Source organism: Mirounga leonina, unplaced genomic scaffold, assembly GCF_011800145.1.
Source record: "Mirounga leonina isolate KUSES-001 unplaced genomic scaffold, KU_Mleo_1.0 Mir_151, whole genome shotgun sequence".
Taxonomy (NCBI): domain Eukaryota; kingdom Metazoa; phylum Chordata; class Mammalia; order Carnivora; family Phocidae; genus Mirounga; species Mirounga leonina.
This window is the reverse complement of record NW_023270377.1, coordinates 9,033,709-9,053,063: the sequence shown is the minus strand read 5'-3', so window position 1 is coordinate 9,053,063 and position 19,355 is coordinate 9,033,709. Positions and strand designations below refer to the sequence as shown.

The 19,355-nt window shown below is 38.1% G+C and overlaps 1 protein-coding gene across 16 annotated transcripts in view; it reads right to left on the bottom strand.

Moving 5' to 3' along the window:
• TRIP12 (thyroid hormone receptor interactor 12) overlaps positions 1–19,355 on the bottom strand; it is a 140,624-nt gene that overhangs the window by 26,433 nt on the left and 94,836 nt on the right. For 6 of the 16 annotated variants that reach the window (XM_035006923.1, XM_035006926.1, XM_035006930.1 and 3 more), the window contains 12 exons: positions 17,314–17,382; positions 17,058–17,223; positions 14,152–14,269; positions 13,872–14,031; positions 11,922–12,075; positions 10,296–10,524; positions 9,870–9,988; positions 7,356–7,563; positions 4,441–4,541; positions 4,034–4,208; positions 2,705–2,846; positions 1,434–1,625 (listed from right to left, as the gene is read on the bottom strand). In XM_035006923.1, coding sequence (XP_034862814.1) covers positions 1,434–1,625; positions 2,705–2,846; positions 4,034–4,208; positions 4,441–4,541; positions 7,356–7,563; positions 9,870–9,988; positions 10,296–10,524; positions 11,922–12,075; positions 13,872–14,031; positions 14,152–14,269; positions 17,058–17,223; positions 17,314–17,382 — 1,833 coding nt within the window. The remainder of the gene's footprint in view (positions 1–1,433; positions 1,626–2,704; positions 2,847–4,033; positions 4,209–4,440; positions 4,542–7,355; positions 7,564–9,869; positions 9,989–10,295; positions 10,525–11,921; positions 12,076–13,871; positions 14,032–14,151; positions 14,270–17,057; positions 17,224–17,313; positions 17,383–19,355) is intronic. The other 10 variants (XM_035006925.1, XM_035006937.1, XM_035006927.1 and 7 more) reach the window with 3 other exon arrangements.

Below are 19,355 nucleotides of genomic sequence, written 5' to 3'. Positions count from 1 at the left end.
AAAATTTAACAAGCAGTTTTACAAAAGAGAGCCATTCATCTATTCTCTTTTATCTCTTTTGACAGATCTGTTTGGAATGATTATTTCCATATAAATTATTGCAAAGAGAGACCGACCCCTTTTTGTAATAGGCTCACAATCCCTTATTCATAATTCCTAAGTCCAAAAGGCTTGACAACACAAGTAATTGGTGGTGAGATCTGACTCAGATAGACACGAGGCCATCTGCAGTCTTTACTTACCTGTACCGAGTAGGAATATCCATATGCTTTCCTGCAAAAATATTTAGTGTGTATGGAGTGCTATTTAGAATCCACTGAGAATATTATCAGGTAATATATTTGTACTATATTGTAGAACTCTTGAAACCCCTTCAGCCCCAAGGAGTTTCAGGTAAGAGATTACAGATCTGTACGTAATCTTAAGCATGGCATAAAACTACTTCCTGTATTACTACACATCTAATGTATCTCAAACAAATAACTGCTTTATATAGCCCAAGTTATAACAATATAGCAGGCGCTCAAATGCCTACCAACACTGAAAGCAAGGCATGGTGAAGTAGTTTCACCAACACACAGGAGAAATACCCTTAGTCCTACTACCCAAATGATCCAGAGGATGCCTTCTCTCAAGTAGTTTTGAAACAACTAGAATGATGTTAAGTCATTAGTGTCCAAGAGTAGTTACATTCTTGCTCTCACCCACTGAGGCTGAAGGAAGGGGAGCCTCCCTGAGCCTTCTGGTCTTGCAATCCAGATTATAAGTGGTGACTGAGACTCTCAAATAGAACTGTTAATACTGTACTTTATATTCAAAATGGAAACATATATGCTCACTCTCTTTTATATCTACAGCTATTTTATCATATTTCCCTATATGTATATATTGTAAACTACAACATGTTTAAAAACAAATATTGAGAATAAAATACATTCACAAGAGACTACGATTAATGGCTGGTCTTGCAGAAAAAAACAGACTCAAGATACATTGACCATAGAAACTGTGTGTGGCACCTGAGCCATCAAATCATCCTTCTGTTGCTTTTCTAGTATATTTGATATAAAAAAGACCAAGGAAGGGCACCTGGGTGGCTCAGTCGTTAAAGCGTCTGCCTTCGGCTCAGGTCATGATCCCAGGGTCCTGGGATCGAGCCCTGCATCGGGCTCCCTGCTCCGCGGGAAGCCTGCTTCTCCCTCTCCCACTCCCCCTGCTTGTGTTCCCTCTCTCGCTGTGTCTCTCTGTCAAATAAATAAAATCTTAAAAAAAAAAAAAGACCAAGGAATCCAAATCCAACTGTGTATCAGAAGCTAGAAACTTGACCTCAATATCTTGATCAGCATCTAATGGAAATTACTGAGATAAAAACATACATATCAGTGACCAGTGATTCCTATAAGATGACAGAGAAGCATTAAGAGACAACTTACTGGGGAAGAAAAGAATACATGAAGGAATCTCTTTAATCTGATCTCTCTGCTCACAGCATCCTTTTCACTTTTAGATGTCAAATAAAGCAACAGCTGCTTCACGAATCCACTATGTTGGATTTCAAACGATGAAACATCGGACTCTGAGACTATGCTACGGATTTCTACAAGGCACTCAGCTCCACCATCCACCTGGAAAGAGTTGGGAACAGTATTTCTATATTGACTTAAACAGTAATTACTAAATGCACAGTTCACATTTCCCCAACAGGAATTGAATATATTCTCAACATCTTTAAAAAAGAAGGCGGGGGGAGTGATACATTCTTGGTAGAAACTTGGAAACTATGATCTTACACGCATAGTCAAAAATGTTAGTATTCATGGAAGAAAACCAGCATCCATACTACTAACATAAAAAAGAAAAGTCTCACAACCAACGTTGAATAAAGAAATAAAGAAATAATAAATAAAAGAGGATAAATAAATAAAGAGACAATGAACTGAGAATACAAATTGAGGGGTAAAGAGCTAGAATACCAGAATGAGAAGATAAAACAAGAATATAAAGTGTGGCTTTAAATTAATACATTTAAAACCTGGATGAAATGGACAATTTCCTGGAAAACATGTACTACTCGAATTGCTCAAAGTGCATTAAAAATGTAAAAAGGCTAAGAATCAGATGAAATATAAAGGACTTATTCAATCTCCCTCTCCAAGCACTATCAGATCCACGCGGTGAGGGGTTAGGGAGGGTCCGTCACATCAGCTCCAATACCCATGTTGAAAGGTACTTGGGGGACATTTCTCAAGTCTCTTTTTTTGTCAAGAAATATGGGATGTGACAGATCGCCTGGGTGGCTCACTCAGCTGAGCGTCCAACTCCTGATGTGGGCTCACAGTATGATCTCGGGGTCGTGAGGTCGAGCGGAGTCGGCTTGAGATTCTCTCCCTCCTGCTCTGCCCCTTCCGCCACTCACATGCATGCACTCTCTAAATAAACTCTTTTAAAAATATATATATATATGGGATGAGAAGAGAAGAAAGTCAAAGCTGAGATTCCCAGTATAGTTAATGATAAAATAATGAAGCACGAAAGTCAAGGGACAAGTTACAGAAATGTCAGTGTTAAAGGCACACGTCTGGCGAGAAAGTTGATCTAGGACAGCAAGTCATGGAAAGTCAGAGTCATCAAGGGAAGGACAGCAAGACAGGAGAGATGCTGGAAGAGATGACGAAGGACCAACACGGTGCAGCCCACATGGTACCTGGAGGTTGAGTTGTTCAGTTGCAGCACAAAGTCTCTGAAGGACATTCAGTGCAGGGTTGCTTCCATCCATGTTCTCAGAACTGAAGTAACGCTCTACAAACTTATGCGCCTGTTCCTTAATCCAACCTTTAATTTTTTCTCTGCAAGAAGGAAAACCAAGATATTAAATTTAGTCTTCGTGTATAGAAAGGATTTCAATTATAACTGCACATCAAAGGCAAATAGCTGCTACATTTAAAACCCTTTTTCACCTATGCTTCTAGATTAATAAATTCAGATGAACCAAATTAAGTGTCATTTTGAAAATGGGCTAAGGTGCAGTAGAGAAATGCACATGTACTTAAAATATAATTCAGATCATTACATGAAGAATATACAAAATGTTCTAACTTCTTGGAACTCTACCAGGCAATCGTTTCTTCCCTAAGTATTTGCCTGAAAGCAACTTTACATAGCTGCTTCATTAGGTACAGACATATCTGCTTTGTCCTTTATTGTGTTCCTCGGAGAGCTGAAGCAAAAACTATAGACCAGAAACACGCACCTGTTAGATGCGCGATTAACTGAAACCTGGCTATTTAAATTACAAACTCTGATGGCTTTAGATATATATTTGCTTAATTATTTTTTATTAACCAAAATTCGGAAAAACAACCAACCAACCAAACCAATCCACTAAAAAAAGGAGCCTGTTTCTTTACCCAGTGGCATTTGATTTTTAAACATTTATTTGCAGAGAAGTATTCCTTGTTGGTATGTTATATCCAGAGTCAAAAAAACTAAATAAAACAACTCGGAAGGGTTTTAAAGAAACAATTTTTTAAAGCCAGAGACTTGGGGGGGGGAAGCCAGACTAGTATGTGGAAAAGTTTAGCTGATACAGTTCTAAATATCTGAGAACAAACAAACAAGCGTCTACTCTAGGATCCTTAAGTTCCACTGTAAAGAGTAGAGGAAGGAAAGGTATCTTTATAAAAGTGGGTGAATGTCTGTGTGTGCGCACAGAAAATGTCAGCTTTCGCTTGTCTAGAACAAAACTAAGGAACAGGTTCCACAGGGAACATAATTTATTTGGTTTTAAACATTTGTTAACTCCCAACCAGAAATGTTGAAATAGATTTTAAGATGTTAAGACTGGAATTTAGGACAAAGCCAGGCAGAGTTCAAGAAATGAGAATCTGCTCCATCCTTGAGCAATGCCACTTCTCAGCATAAATTAAAAGGTCTGGGTCCATGTTTCATCTCCACAAAGTAAATGTGCTGACGGCAATAATGTAGAGTTTTGCTCATCTGAGAACGAAAGTAATAGAGAATTCCCCCACTTCACCTATTATTGGATATGGTGTCCTTTGAGGCGGCCCTGGCAAGACCACTAACTCCCGCAGTTCGTGCTGGTTCAATGTTGTTGCTGTTGGACTGTGCACTTAACCGTCCCCACGTTTTTGGGTTCAAGCTTGCCAGGAAAGAAGACTTAGGTGACTGAGTAGTGGTAGGGCTTTTAGCTATGAAAAGAAACGGGAATGACAGTTAAGTCATCTTAGCGTAATTGACGAAAATCAACCGAATTTTAACGTTGCTGTTGACATTACTAGATGAATTTGCTGAAACAACTAAGAACACTGAGTGTTCAGGAAACTAAGGTGTGCTTAAAGCTGTCAACCATTTTCAGAAGTACATGCCTCTCACTGCTACCGTCTTTCCCTCTGCACCCCACCGCATCACCAAAGCAATTACCTTGATTGTCTACTTTGTCATCATCTCTTGGAGGTGAATACTTTGGCCTTCTTGGACCTCGTTTTGGCAGCCGTTTTCTCTTTAGAACATCACTTAATCGACTATCACATGGGAAAAGATGGGATAAATTTAGCAATTACCACGATTTATTAGCATCGTTCACTGAAAAGCAAGCTAAAACGGCAGAAACAAGGACTTGTAAAATATAGCCATAAAAGGGTATTCTTCATTTTGTGATTACTTATTTAATGCAGACTCTGCACCAATCATGTTCTAGAGGTCTAGAGACACAGAAAATGATTAATCCAGAAAACACCTTATTAACACTACACTGAACTACTAAAAGTAAAACCAAATAGAGTATCTGATTAATCCTGTGTTAAAACTCTTATATTATAAAATGTACACATACAGAAAAGTACATACAACAAATCTTTGATGCGAAGAAGCAATATTAAAAAGAACTGTGCTATCTAACTAGAAAAAGAATGTTAAATCTGATTACCGTATTTCTTCCCTAGCTTAAATGACAAAAAGTAAAATATACAGGACATCGAGCGTTAAGAAGATACTTTCCCAATACTACCCAAAGTACTTTCACGGTATGTAATTACAATAACATCCTAACTAAATGTATTTATAAATAGTTTAGTGATTTTTTTTTTAAACTCAAAATTACCTATAAACAAATCTATCAACTCATAGTATGAATAACCTATTTTGAGTTACAATACCTAAAATAGAACATACACAGACTTTGTATCTTATTTTCAATATTCTTAACAACAGTAGAAATAGTTTGAAATATCAGGAGATTCTTAGAATAACAAAACTACTTAAGATGGAAATGATGGGAAAAAAGTTCGGGCTCCTGGGTGGCACAGTCAGTTGAGTGTCCAACTCTTGGGTTTCGGCTTAGGTCGTGATCTTGAGCCCTGCGTTGGGCTCCACGCTCAGCATGGAGTCGGCTTGAGTTTCTCTCTCCCTCTCCCTCTGCTCCAATCCCCCCTCCCACGTTAGCACACTCTCTCTAAAATAAATCAGTCTTTAAAAACAAAAAGTTCTGTTTCAACTGGTCTGCAAACCAAATAAAATTAGAACCCCCCCCCCAAAAAAAACACTCAACAACTTTTAAAGTCTTCCAAAAGCTGGTATGTCTATTAAAAACACTTAGTACTATGTTTAAATATGCTTCACAATTAAGACAAGTGAACTTTTTTCTTTCAACACTTATTTACCTTAAAGAGAATAAAAGTAGGGGGGAGGGGCAGGGTAGAGGGAGAGAGAGAAAATATTCAAGCAGATTCTGCGCTGAGCTTGGAACCTGACATGGGGTTCCATCTCGTGGCCCTGAGAACATGACCTGAGGCAAAACCAAGAGTTGGACGCTTGAACAAATAAGTCACCCAGGCGCCCCATGGACAAATGAACTTTCAAACATGACTGAACAATTCCCCCTTCACAAATTTATATGAACTTTTATTTGAAACCATACTGGAAAGGAATGGAACCACTTAAATCTCTGAAAGTTTCTTTCCTCATCTTTTAGAATTTCTAACTGTTAGAAACTATAAATCAAGTCTAATTCCTTTAAGTGGCTCAGAAATACTGCATGTCTGAGCTGCATCACATTTCACCAAGCACCTGATGTCTCGGGCACCATGCCTCTGCTAGACAGTGAAACCCTGCAGTAATTTAAGTTGCTACAACAGCCAAGGGGAAGGATTAGGGCTGGAGAGGAAGGAAGAAGAGAGGCAGGCAAGGCTGTGAGGGAAAACTGGCCAACAAATCCAACCTGAGAAGAGAGAAGGTCAAGGGTCCCCCATTATATTCTCCAGGCTCAATCCCACTGGACTGGGCCCATGATACAGGTACCACCCAAACTAAGCACCTTCCTAAAATAAAAGCCACTGTGACAGAAGTCCCAATCCGTAGCCCAAGTCCCAGAATTGCCAAAATTCATATTTAAGCTAGAATGGACAACTGCCAGCAGGTGGCACGAAAAGGAGCTGGGACCCTGAGCGAGATCAATTCTTAGGACAATGACACCTTGTGGTTTACAGGATTAAATGTTTGGACCTCACTTATTCGTAAGTATAGTATGTTTTATCAAAATCATATTATAGCTTAAAAGGAGCAGGAAGGAGTATTATACTAAGTACACTTTGAATTTCAGAACTGAATCTGTTGATCACGCACCAGTCATACAGCAGTATTAAGTTTCTAATGTCAAAGAAACAAAAACACCTCGAGTGAGCGTAATTTGTTTCAACACAACAAAATGAAACCTAATATGAGGGTTTGGTAATGTTCTCAGAAGCACAGTACAACAAAGGGATTAGAACAGATAAGGAGGTGGAAGCAGACATATTTAAGAACTCCCACTTTCTTTTATTGAGAGCAAAGTTCCCATCTGCCAAGTAAGAATTAATGGGAAATCAGGTTTTTTCCTGTACATTCCAAAAATTCTAGTGTTTAATATTTCTCACTATGTCACGATCTGGATGTCTTGAAGCTGGTATGTATGCAACAGTGCAGTAAATAATCACAAAACTATGGAATTAGAAATGAGGGTTCAAATCCTACATCTGTAAAATAAGTGTGTGACCCTGTGCTCATCATTAACTTAATTAGTTCACTCAGAAAGTTCACTGAGCCTCAGTTCCCTGAGAGGACACTGGAAATACTTCGTGTCTCTTGTGGTTCCTAAACACGGCTCAATCCAGTGGCTTTCCAATAAATGTCAGTCTCTTCCCATTCCCATTAAACATCGAACAAAACAGAGATGGGGAAAAAAACAAAGGGTCCTCTCTTAATATTTGACCACTTTACATTTTATTCCCTGTGTGAATCTCAGGTACCAGGACACAGGTAAAGGCAAAGAGCATGAAAATCAGCACAAAACTCTGACTTACCCTTGAGGGCTCAGATCTAAAGAATCATCTCTGCTGTGCTGCAAGCTGGGGGACCCCAAGTCAGCCGCAGCGTTAGTGGCGGCCGTGGCTGTTCCGCTGCTGACTGACGTCGTGGACCCCAAGGATCCCGACCCATTCGTACATGCCTTTGGTGGACTTGTCAACAAAGACTCTGATTCTGCTAAGTGTTTTACTTGATGCATTACACCTATATAGTAACAGATTTAAGAGTCAGTTTTAACCAAGACCACCTCCCCAGGATTACAGAATCTCTAAACGCTAACACTGATTGACAGGGAATGAATTAAAAGTATCTGGCAAATGGGGGTTGGGAGGGGAGGGGGGGGAGGGGAGGGATGGAGCATGATGACTTAGGTGCCAGGGTTTTCGACTTGACTCCATTCTGGAAGGTAGGAGGCAAATTCAACATTAAAGAAAGAGGTTTATATTGAATGTCTTCAGATATTCAAAACCTGATAACAGGAAATTTAACAGGGTCACACGTAAAGTTCTACTGGAAATTCGAAATACCATTATAAAAACAATGAACTACAAAAACGCAGTAGCGCACCTGTGGCTTGATAGCCAGGAAAGAAAGACTCGCCACAGTTATTAGCTAACTTCAAATGCTACAATGAGTAAGATCACAATAACACCACTGCCAAAAGAGAACACCAGCAATCCAAGGATGGTGATTTTTCACGTCCTTGGAGGTGTATAAAGAGAGCTAAATAGTAGCTTACAAGGCAGGGGTTCATATCTGGGCTAGAATCACAGGAGAATGTACATGGCGGGGGGTGGTGGTGGGGAGTGTGGGGTAGTTGTAGGCCGAGGTCTGTGCCCAAATGTATGAATCCATGTTCACACATTCACATTTTTTTCTGGGAAACAGTCCAGAGCTTTCCATCAGAATTCTTAAAACAAACTAACAAACACAAAAACACACAAAAAAACCCACAAGATGTTTGAATGAACTCAAAGTTGAGGCACTGACATTCCACAAATATTATCTGCAGCAATCACATGCCAGACTGTGTGTTAGGTACTAATAATATGGCCATGGATGAGAAAAATGGACTCAGGGCAGTTACTGGGGAGAAAAAAAAATTATAAGAAATTACAAACAAAAGAGTAAACTGCTCCTTACAGAGAAAATAAGTTCTGATAGAACACACAGCAATTAGGACCTAACAGATTCTAGAAGGAAGGCAAGGTCCTCAGGAGTAAATGACATTTAACTGGAACATGAAAGAACAGTATACCTAGCCAGATGCAAAGTAGTAGAACTAATCAAAACTCCTCCATAAACTTCATACTGTATATACTATATAAATTTTGGGGGCTGGAAAATTCAATCTGATGGCATAGTGATACTATCAATGTAAAAAGAAAAAAAAAAAATCACTTTGAGAAAAAGACATTCTGATACACTTCCAAATCAGAAAGGTGAAATAGATCAGAAGGGCAGAACAACTAAAGGCAAACAACTAAAACAGAACATCAAAACCAAAACACAGAATGCAAGTTACAAAATAATCCAAGGCTAAAAAGAACACATACCAAATACTTATGTGATCACAGAAGTATCTATTCATAAATGCACCCCATTTGTTAACCATAGTTATAAAGTTTGCCTTCTATTTCATATAAATATGTAGTGTTGGGGTTAAAAAAAACCTGTTATTTAAATAGAACTAGTAAGAAATAGTGAAAACCTCTTCCCATTTGATTTAATACTCTTACACTAGCATGACTACAGCACTCTCAAGATGTGAAGAGAGGCAGATCCAGCATAAGGCGATGAAAGAAGGGGAAATAGATCATATACAGAAAGAACTAGGATTGTTGATAAGATGGAAGATGAAGCTAAGGATTACTTGAGGATAAAATACCATTATTTCCTGTGCCCTCACACAAGACCAAAGTATCCTCAAAGACCAAAAGAGCCATAAAGAGATTTGTTGATGAGAAAGAACTCCTTTAATATCTTGGCATGTTTGAAAAGGATAAAACATCCGAATGAGCAATACGGTTTCATCTTTGTGATCTTCAAAAAGAGAATGGAAAAGTACTGTGTCTCCTAGACTGATTTCCATGTTTAAATTCCTCAAATTAGGGGACTAAACCCAATGAAGTAAGTAATAATTCCTTTTACAAGTGTTCTGATCTACTAATGGGATTCATTGGGAAAGAAAGTGAACTCTGACTTTTTCAAGACATCTTTATGGGCAGTTGCACATTATCTATATGAAAAGGAACGTCAGTGCTTGCTTCTGGCCCATAAACACTCAGATAACCGAAATGTAACTAAGTTTTTATCACCTGACCGTGAATCTCACACAACCCATATTAACAGATCTTACGAAAGACATACTCTATATGTACGTGAGTTATAAGCATGAAAATTCCTTATATAAAAGTTTAATTTTTGTTCTAAATTAAAGCTATATGGCTACTGAAATACTATGTAGACTAAAAGATTAACCATTAATTAATTATCGTGAATGACATTACCTTCTCTTCTGAAGTAAACACTAAAAATATCAGGTAACTTCTGCATTAAGATTTCTGCCATCTGAAGTGCTCCAACTACTATCTTCAGGTCTTGGCTGGACAGCATGGAAGCAATGTGACTAAAAAAAGAAAGCATTCGTATATAAAACACCTGTCTGAATTTGAGAATTATTTTTGGCCATACTACTTTAATTTTGAGAGCAAAATATTCTAAATGTGAAAACAACCGAAAATTTTCTTAAATGCTTAACTTTTGCATTTGTCTTTCTCAAAGGTGTGTATGACTATAAAGAGACAACAAAGGCCTCGAGACATTACAAATAAACTGTTCTATGCACTTTTCCTGTATTATTACTTTAAAGACTGCTGAGATTACTTGCAGAGACTTGAATTTCTAAAATGTTTTCACTATTTTCATGAACACACCTTGAAACAGCATGATTTTTCAGGACATCCTTCAGAAGTTCAGCATCCGCAAAATAAATTATCCTAAGAATTGCTCTAAGGCACTTATGTCTGACCGCAGGTCCTGCTGAGGAACTATACACTTCATAAAGAACACCAAATAATGTCTTAATAAAAGACTTAGCCAGTTCCGGATCCTCTTTCATAAGCTGTGCTCGAGCATCATCCTTCTTTAACTCTGAATATCCACCTGTTATTTAAAAAAAAAAAAAAAAAAAGTACAATCCTAAACTTACAGACTTCACAAATAAAAGTAAACAACAAAGCATTCAAGTTGCTGTAATTATTTGAAATGTTATGAGAAAAATCTGGTTATATGACAAATTAACTTATCTAATGTGATCAACTGGGGTCTACAAAGATACCAAAGACAGCATTAAGACAAAACTGAGCCGGCTAGAAAGAACAAGGTATCATATCAGCACACTGTACCTTTTACTTTAATAATATATGTTCAACAAAATACCAAGGATACTTCAGTGTCAGCCAGCTAAACGACTGGTAAGAAATAAACAGAGCTCAAGAAATGGATAGTGGGTATGTGACCAGAAGCTATGGAAAAATAAGATGATCTGTTGCTTTTCTTCAAGGGAATAAGGTAGAGGGAAAAGGAAACTGATGAGGAAGTAAGCTCTAGACCAGGGGTTAGCAAAGTACAGTTGAAAGGCCCAATCTGGGCCAGCGCCTGTATTTGTAAAAATCTTACTGGAACATGACCACATACAATTCTTTTTTTTTTTTTATTCTTATGTTAATCCCCATACATTACATCATTAGTTCTAGATGAAGTGTTCCATGATTCATTGTTTGTGCACAACACCCAGTGCTCCATGCAGAACGTGCCCTCCTCAGTACCCACCACCAGGCTAACCCATCCTCCCACCCCCCTCCCCTCCAGAACCCTGTTTGTTTTTCAGAGTCCGTCGTCTCTCATCGTTCGTCCACCCCTCCGATTTCCCCCCCTTCATTCTTCCCCTCCCGCTACCACAATTCTTTATATTTTTTATATGGCTGTTTTGGAGCTACAATAGCGGTGTGGAGTACGGGCACTGTACAATCCATAAAGCTTAAAATATTTACTATCTGGCCCTTCTCAGAAGAAGTTTGCTGACCCCTGCACTCTACACTAGAGGTGCCAAAGCAACAGACTGAAACCCCAAGGACAGAGACAAATGTCAGAAACCTGAACCAAAAAAAAAAAAAAAATCTATTCTTCATTAGTGAAGAAGAGAATTTTCATAGGAATATAGAACATAAAAGGTCGCAAAGAACTCAGCTGATAGGTGTGGGTGGATCTAAAGGTGTAAGAGGAATAACAGGATCAGATAAAAAACTGCATGGGCCAATTCTGGCTGGAGTCCGGGACACTGCAAATCACATAGCAGGAAAATAATGCGGAGGGTACCATTTCAGCAATGCTGGCTCATTCATCAATTAAAACGTGACAGAAACAACAACAATAAATTAATTACTACTATGCAATGGTCTCTTAAGCTTCATGAAGACACTCAATGAAATAATTACTTTTTATCACAAATATTACTCACATGACAATACAGTACTACTATTAACTCAAAAAGTACTTACTAGTGTTAGTATTGGCTAAGGGGTTAGGTTTTCTCTGAATGGCACGTGCTGTTCCCGTGTCCTCATTGATTTGCTGCATAGAATTAAAATCAATAGTATAAACTCGTCCCAGAGTGGACAAGCTTATCTCATCCTCACCGACCTGATGGGCTGCCTGAGAGCAAAGAGAGAGAAACCTTGAATATAAACATGGAGAAATTTATTAACTTAAGACACAGTGGGACCCTCCATAAATGCTAACTTACATATTTATTTCATCAGGTTTCACATGGTGAAGTAAAAGAGTATGGAAAATTTAATAGTGTGGAAATGACAAAACCCATTCATTCAATAAATCATTTTTAATTAAACACAATTATACACGACAGGCCCTACAAAGTCCCCAGAGACATAAATACAGATAAATTCCTGATGAAAGATCCAGTCATGTAGAATCACTGACATGAGGAAGACACCGTTTGTATTAAAAAGGCTTTTAAGACACTGCTGATAGGAAAAATAAGTTATCTATAAAATCATAGTATCTAATTCTTAGGTTAAAATAGTATTTACTTCATGGATTTTTAGCAGCCCACAAAATCTTGTTTAATCAAAATGATCCTACAAAATTATCCTTAGGTAAAAAGACTTTCCATTTAAATGACACACCTGGACCTAAGAGAGTAACCCCTAGGGTGTGCATGCGTGCACAGTACATAAATAAAATGACACACTTTGATTAACACTATTTGCTTGAGATAAGACAGCCAAAAGATGTGCTAGAATATAATAGTCCAGTCTGTGGAATTCCTACGTTAAATGAAAGACAGGACTCCTCAAGTGTTAGAGAGTAAGCTAACAGGGAAAATGCAATTAATAAGACAATGCTAAAAAGAAGGCAGCTTAATGTTAGAAACCATGGCCTGCTTACACACTAAGGTGAACACCACACATTAGACCCATCACACCTCACTTCCTCCTAAAAGCTGGCTCGGAATGTGGATACTTTTATAAGAACTTCTGATTTTATAATGTACGTCAATGGTTTCAAAGTTGTTTTTCAAATATTCATTTTTAAAAACTAAGTGGTAAAAGACATCTTTAAAGAAGAATGTCTCTTCAAGTGTGATGCTCTAAAAAAAATTCAAGTATCACAGATTGGAAAATATAGAAAGACTTAAAGCTATCTCCTACATTGAAAATGTTAGTAAATGATACATGGTATTCCAAATAATGCAGTGACCTGCACTTCCTAATACAAGGCAATTTTCCTGACTTGAAATATTTCAAGGCATACTTAATATGGAAGTTAACAAAACCAATACAACCACACATAAAACCTTCACAGAAAAACACTAAATATTTTGGTGCATCTCCTTCCTTTTTACTATTGCTCTTTCTCTTATTTTGCTGAGTGCCCCAAAGAGTCATAGAACTCTGAATATTGTGTTCGTTTTTCATATCCCACTTTATGTCATTAAAATTTATCCCATTAACATCTGGACTACATATGAGGCTAGCTGGTATCAAAACTTACTTAACCATTTCACCTAGACTTCGATACTAAAATTGTTCCCATGTTTTTGTTCGTAAAAGTGTGCTGAAAAACAGCTATTTGTATGTAAGTCTTTGCTTATGGGAGGCATCTTCTGGGTAGGAAACAGAAGGGACTTTGAAAACATATAGCCTGACTCCTCCAATGTTTCCTTTTAGAAATGAGGAAACTATGGAACAAAGAACTTAAATTACTTGCTCCAAGTCAATCGGGTAGTTAGCAGCAGAAGCAGGACTAGAACATCATGTTTTCTGACCTGAACAGAAATGAGGACCTTGTTCTCAGGAGACAAAATGAGAGAATCTTGAGTTAATTCAAAATTGAGCACATTTAAGTACACATATCCACCTCCCCACTCCATCCCTACGCCCACTCTCCGCCAAAATAGACATATTTAAACGGTACGATGAAACTACTACCTCAATGATCCGGCTGTCAATCCTGTTATAGGGATGCCAAAGGCCTCGGTCGTCACGCCACTGCCATATCGCGCCATCTGTGTTCTGCGCATTTCCCTTCTTCAGCATGGTATCAACTGCAAAAATGCCTTCTTTTGGTAAACATGGCATAAGTTCGCTGAAAACAAAAGTGCAATTATTTCATTAAGTAGCTTCCTGAACTATTAGTAAATGAAAGAGCTCTAAAGTAAAATACCCGCGAATAAGCCACTGTTGTTATTATTAGCCCAATCTTTACCAAATCAGAGATGTCAGTTCATATAGTTCTTGAGGACTTCGTGGAACAAGATCAATCTGTTCTTGACAGCTTCCATTAGCGGCACCGCACAGGAGAAAGTGAAGTGTCTCTGCAATGTCTGCAGAACCAATAACAGAAACCACAAACCCATGAAACTAGTTATATTACCTAATTTAAAAGACAATCATTCCCATGGGGGGAAAAAGAATCAGAAGTATTTTCTTACAGTCAACTATACATGAATAAAAAGTAAAAAAATTTATTTTCTTATAAAGCAATATACTATAGGAATTAAAAAGCCAAATGAGCTCTAATGAAAACCTAAAAAGAAATTTATGAAAATTTTAAGAACTTCTTTCTTTAGGCTTCAGTCTGAGTCCTAGTTGGACATTTAAACAAAAATCCATGCCAGAGTATTCAGGAATTTTTTTATTTTGTTTTTGGTTTTATTTGTGTTTGAAGAACACAGTGCTTTGTTCAAAAGCGCAGTCAACATACTTTTTTTTTGCATTTAAAAAAAATTTTATTGTTATGTTAATCACCATACATTACATCATTAGTTTTTGATGTAGTGATCCATGATTCATTGTTTGCGTATAACACCCAGTGCTCCATGTAGAACGTGCCCTCTTTAATACCCATCACCAGGCTAACCTATCCTCCCACCCCCCTCCCCTCTAGAACCCTCAGTTTGTTTCTCAGAGTCCATAGTCTCTCATGGTTCATCTTTCCCTCCGATTTCCAGCCCCATCATTTTTACTTCCTACTATTTTTTTTTTTTTAACATGTATTATTTGTTTCAGAGGTACAGGTCTGTGATTCAAAAGTCTTACACAATTCACAGTGCTCACCATAGCACATACCCTCCCCAATGTCTATCACCCAGCCACCCCATCCCTTCCACCCCCCACCACTCCAGCAATCCTCAGTTTGTTTCCTGAGATTTAAGTCAACATACATTTTAATCCCCGATTCAAATATATTTGTCTTTAATTTAAATATACTGAAAACAGTTGGTCAACACAATAAAATGTAGAAATTACAAGCATCTGAAAATTACCATACTGTGGTCAGGAAGTAATTACCTTAAACACAAGCACACCAACTTAATACAAAGGTCATTAACATATTCTCTACCCTAAGTTTCTAATGCCAGAAGACATCAGTTTATAGAGGAATCTGTATGAAAACCAGCCTGATGCAAGAACACTGTGACATGAGGAAGTTCCCATTATCCACAGGTTTAGTCATTCAAATAACTAAAAGTATAGATGGGGCTGGGTCTTTGTTGTGGCTGGGTTCCTGCAAATACTGTACATTTGCAAAATATAAACATTTTGTTGAAGTGTTTTGATAATAATCATTAAGTTCTGTTATCGAGGAAAGTATTAACTATTGATTTGGGCAAAAGTGTGGACAGTTAATTTACTGCCCCACATAAATTTCACTGACAGTAATTAAAAATATTTTAAATTTCTTGAAAAAGTACAGTTTTGCCAACTTTCTTAAGAAATGTGAATACATGGCAATGTTACATTATAAGGATTCTAAGTTTTTTTTTTTTTTTAAAGAGATCAGAGGGTGACAACATGTTTCCTTTGTGTTACTGCTGAACAAAGAAAATCTAAGTCTAGTGGCCTCCAAGTGACAAATGTATGGCAAACTTCATGGAGTAAGCAAAGGGGAAAATAGTCATCATAAGGAAAAAAAGAAAAAGAAAAGGAAAAAAATCCAAAATAATAAAGCAAAACAAAAGTCAGTGAACAATTTCCCGGACTCTTTTTTAGAGAAATGCTGTGCCAGGCGGTAAAAAGAAAAAATCTGTACTCAACCTTCGGGAGATGGTCGGCATGGCAAAATTCAAAGGGCTCCTAGGGATTTTAATAAGCAACATGCACTGCGACTACTCAAGACACAAAGTTAAACCTTTCCCCAACTTCTCACTTTGTTCATGACATAAGCTGTGCAATTTTCTCTGGAATACCAAGTTTAGGAGTGATTCAGTGCTTTAAGAGGTAGCTTTTCAATAAAACATCTCAACAACACGACTTTCCTGCAAAATGTTGGGCCAATGTTGTAATTCACAAGAAACGTGACTAAATATAAAGAATGTAACATTCTATGAAATATTTTATTCTGAGACAGTGATAGCAGAGGCTGTTTTGTCACTGAATACCATCACTAACGCCCCCATGGTGATATCCCCAGAGATAAGAATGAAAAATACAAAATTACCCATGCGTTCCTATATGCATTCCATATAAATGTGATCAACACTCTAGCTGCAATAATCCTAACATACAGGTGTGTTTTATGAAGCCCGCTGTCTTCTGACATTACCTTGCAAAAGCTACGGTTTATGAGAGAACTGCAACAGCAGTGGAGCAGTGCCGTGAAACCGTATGGATGGTAAGGGTGAGAAGGGCTTGGGAAATACAAAGGCAGCAAAGATGAGAGAAATTCATCCGTGCAAATAAGTTTCAAACTTCTGAGGGATGAAAAGCACTGTGGAATCAGATAAACTGCTGGAAAAATTCTAGAACGGGCAGAACGGACTACCGAGGAGCAGAAGGCAGGCCGCTACTGGTAACACAGAACTCCGAATTCTCCTGATGAAGCATCACTACGTAACTGCTATTGGAGAGAAGGCAATATCTTGCATTTTTAGCCCTAGAACCACCAAGGATAAAATTTTAATATACTAGAGACGTTATGAATTGCACAGAAAGCACTACCATGCTGTCCCCACACAAATTTGTCATACAGCAACAGTTTTCTTCCTCTACTCTCCAGCATCTATGCTATTAGCAAGCTCCTCTACTTGCCTATGTTGATTTTATTTATCAATAAACACTTCTGAAAAACCCACTTCTCTTGCCTGAAGTAGGATAACAAGTGGCACTTACTTTGCTTCATAAGTTGGACAGCTAAAGTTGGGCAGTTGGAACACATCAGAGAAAACATGCGAACCACCATAATGAACATCCCAGAACTTAAAATGGGTGGAGTCACTACCAATAGCTGTTGAACATTTGTAAGCAGATCTTTAGAGGCAACCTGCTGGAGTAAATTCTTCACAAACAGAATAGAAAAGATACTGTTATATCGTGATTCAACAATTTAACAATTTCATGAAAATACCACCAAAGATTAAATGTTTACCTCCTCATGTTGGAAGTTGTCCACTAGACGTGCAAAACAAAGGCAAGTGCTTTCGACTGACTTTTTGTCCTATTTTTTATAGAAGGAATAAAGTTTATTAATATAAAATATATCACTGTCTTACATCACTACCTAATTTTCTTCCTAACCCCAAACTGCTCAAGGCCGGCTCAGTTACATGTGAGCCTTGAAAATATCCAGTGAGCCTAAGCAAGGTACAATCAGTAACCATCATGATTTCAAAGCAAACAAAATCATACTGAGAGGGCGCCTGGGTGGCTCAGTTGGTTAAGCGACTGCCTTCGGCTCAGGTCATGATCCTGGAGTCCCTGGATCGAGTCCCGCATCGGGCTCCCTGCTCGGCAGGGAGTCTGCTTCTCCTTCTGACCCTCCCCCCTCTCATGTGCTCTCTCTCTTTCTCTCTCTCAAATAAATAAATAAAATCTTAAAAAAAAAAAAAAAGAAACAAAATCATACTGAGAGAACTTCTCTCCTCTGTTAAGACCCCAATAAATAAGAGTAAATATACAGAAAAGAAACAACTTTTATGCTTCTGTAATTTCAATACTTAACCACAAATTAAAATAAACATCATTCTAAAAGAGCATTCCCATTTTTAAAACATACATACACTAAAAAGTTGGAAACAGTTCAGTATATATATGTGTGTGAACCAGAGGCTTACTGATGTGAGAAACTAGGTGTCAATTTGCTAAATTCACTATGAAAACAATGTAGAAATACTATTACAGTGGCCTCGTTGAGAAAACATATGAAATATCCTTATAAAAATGGAAAGAACAATTTAACGGCTTAGTAAGTCTTTTCATAGTGTTCTTTTTTTCCTAATTGATAAATGGGTTTCTGATATAAAAACCAGACTGGCTTATACAAAGTTGAGAATAATTCTGGTATCATAAAAGCCCTATACCTTCACTATCAGTACTTAAGTCTAGAAAGGGTGCTACAAATAATAACATGCCCAACAATTTAACTTTGCTGATTCTCATGTTTTTTTCCAAAATAAGGTACTGAAATCACACCTAAATAGAGAATGTATTTCTAACCCCGATAAGCACAGGTTATCTCAGCCTACCAAGTTTTTTTTATTTAAAAGAGTGCACGTGCACATGAGAGGAGGGAAGAGCAGAGGGAGAGGCAGAAGCAGACTCCACTGAGCAGGGAGCCCAACACAGGACCCTGAGATCATGACCCAAGCCAAAAGGCAGACACTTAACCAACTAAGCCACCCAGGCACCCCTCAGCCCACTAAGTTTTTAAAATTAAATAAGCAAACAGGGGCGCCTGGGTGGCTCAGTCGGTTAAGCGTCTGCCTTCAGCTCGGGTCATGATCCTAAGGTCCTGGGATCCAACCTCGCATCGGGGTCCCTGCTCAGCGGGAAGCCTGCTTCTCCCTCTCCCACTCCCCCTGCTTGTGTTCCTTCTCTCACTTTGTCTCTATCAAATAAATCTTTAAAAAAAATTGTTTTTTAAATAAGCAAACAATGAATGGCACAACTTGTATCTTGATCATCTTAGAAGCAAAACATTTCAGAGTGATTCAATCTTTTTTATAGCTCTCTTACGTAAATCTCTATATAACGTATTCTCTGTACCAAATTTTCTGAAGTCCAATTTCTAGGGATGCCTGGGGGGCTCAGGTGGTTAAGCACCCAACTCTTGATTTCAGCTCTGGTCACAATCTCAGGGTCATGAGATGGAGCCCCGCACTGGGCTCCGTGCTCAGCTTGGAGTCCACCGGAGATTCTCTCTCTCTCCCTCTGCCTCTATCCCTCCCCCCACTCGCTTGTGCACTCTCTCTCTCTCTCAAAATAAAATCTTCAAGAGTCCGATTTCTAAAAATCTTTTTTAGCAATAACATTTTAAGACATTAATTTATATTAAAAGAAAATTCAATTTCTCTACAATGAGGCTTAAGCTTAACTCACTGTCCTCCACGCCAGATTCTGTAAGCCCTGCTTCTCGTCCTCCATCACCTGGTGTGCCAATTCCATCTCCTAAATAACTGCTCCTATCTTCTC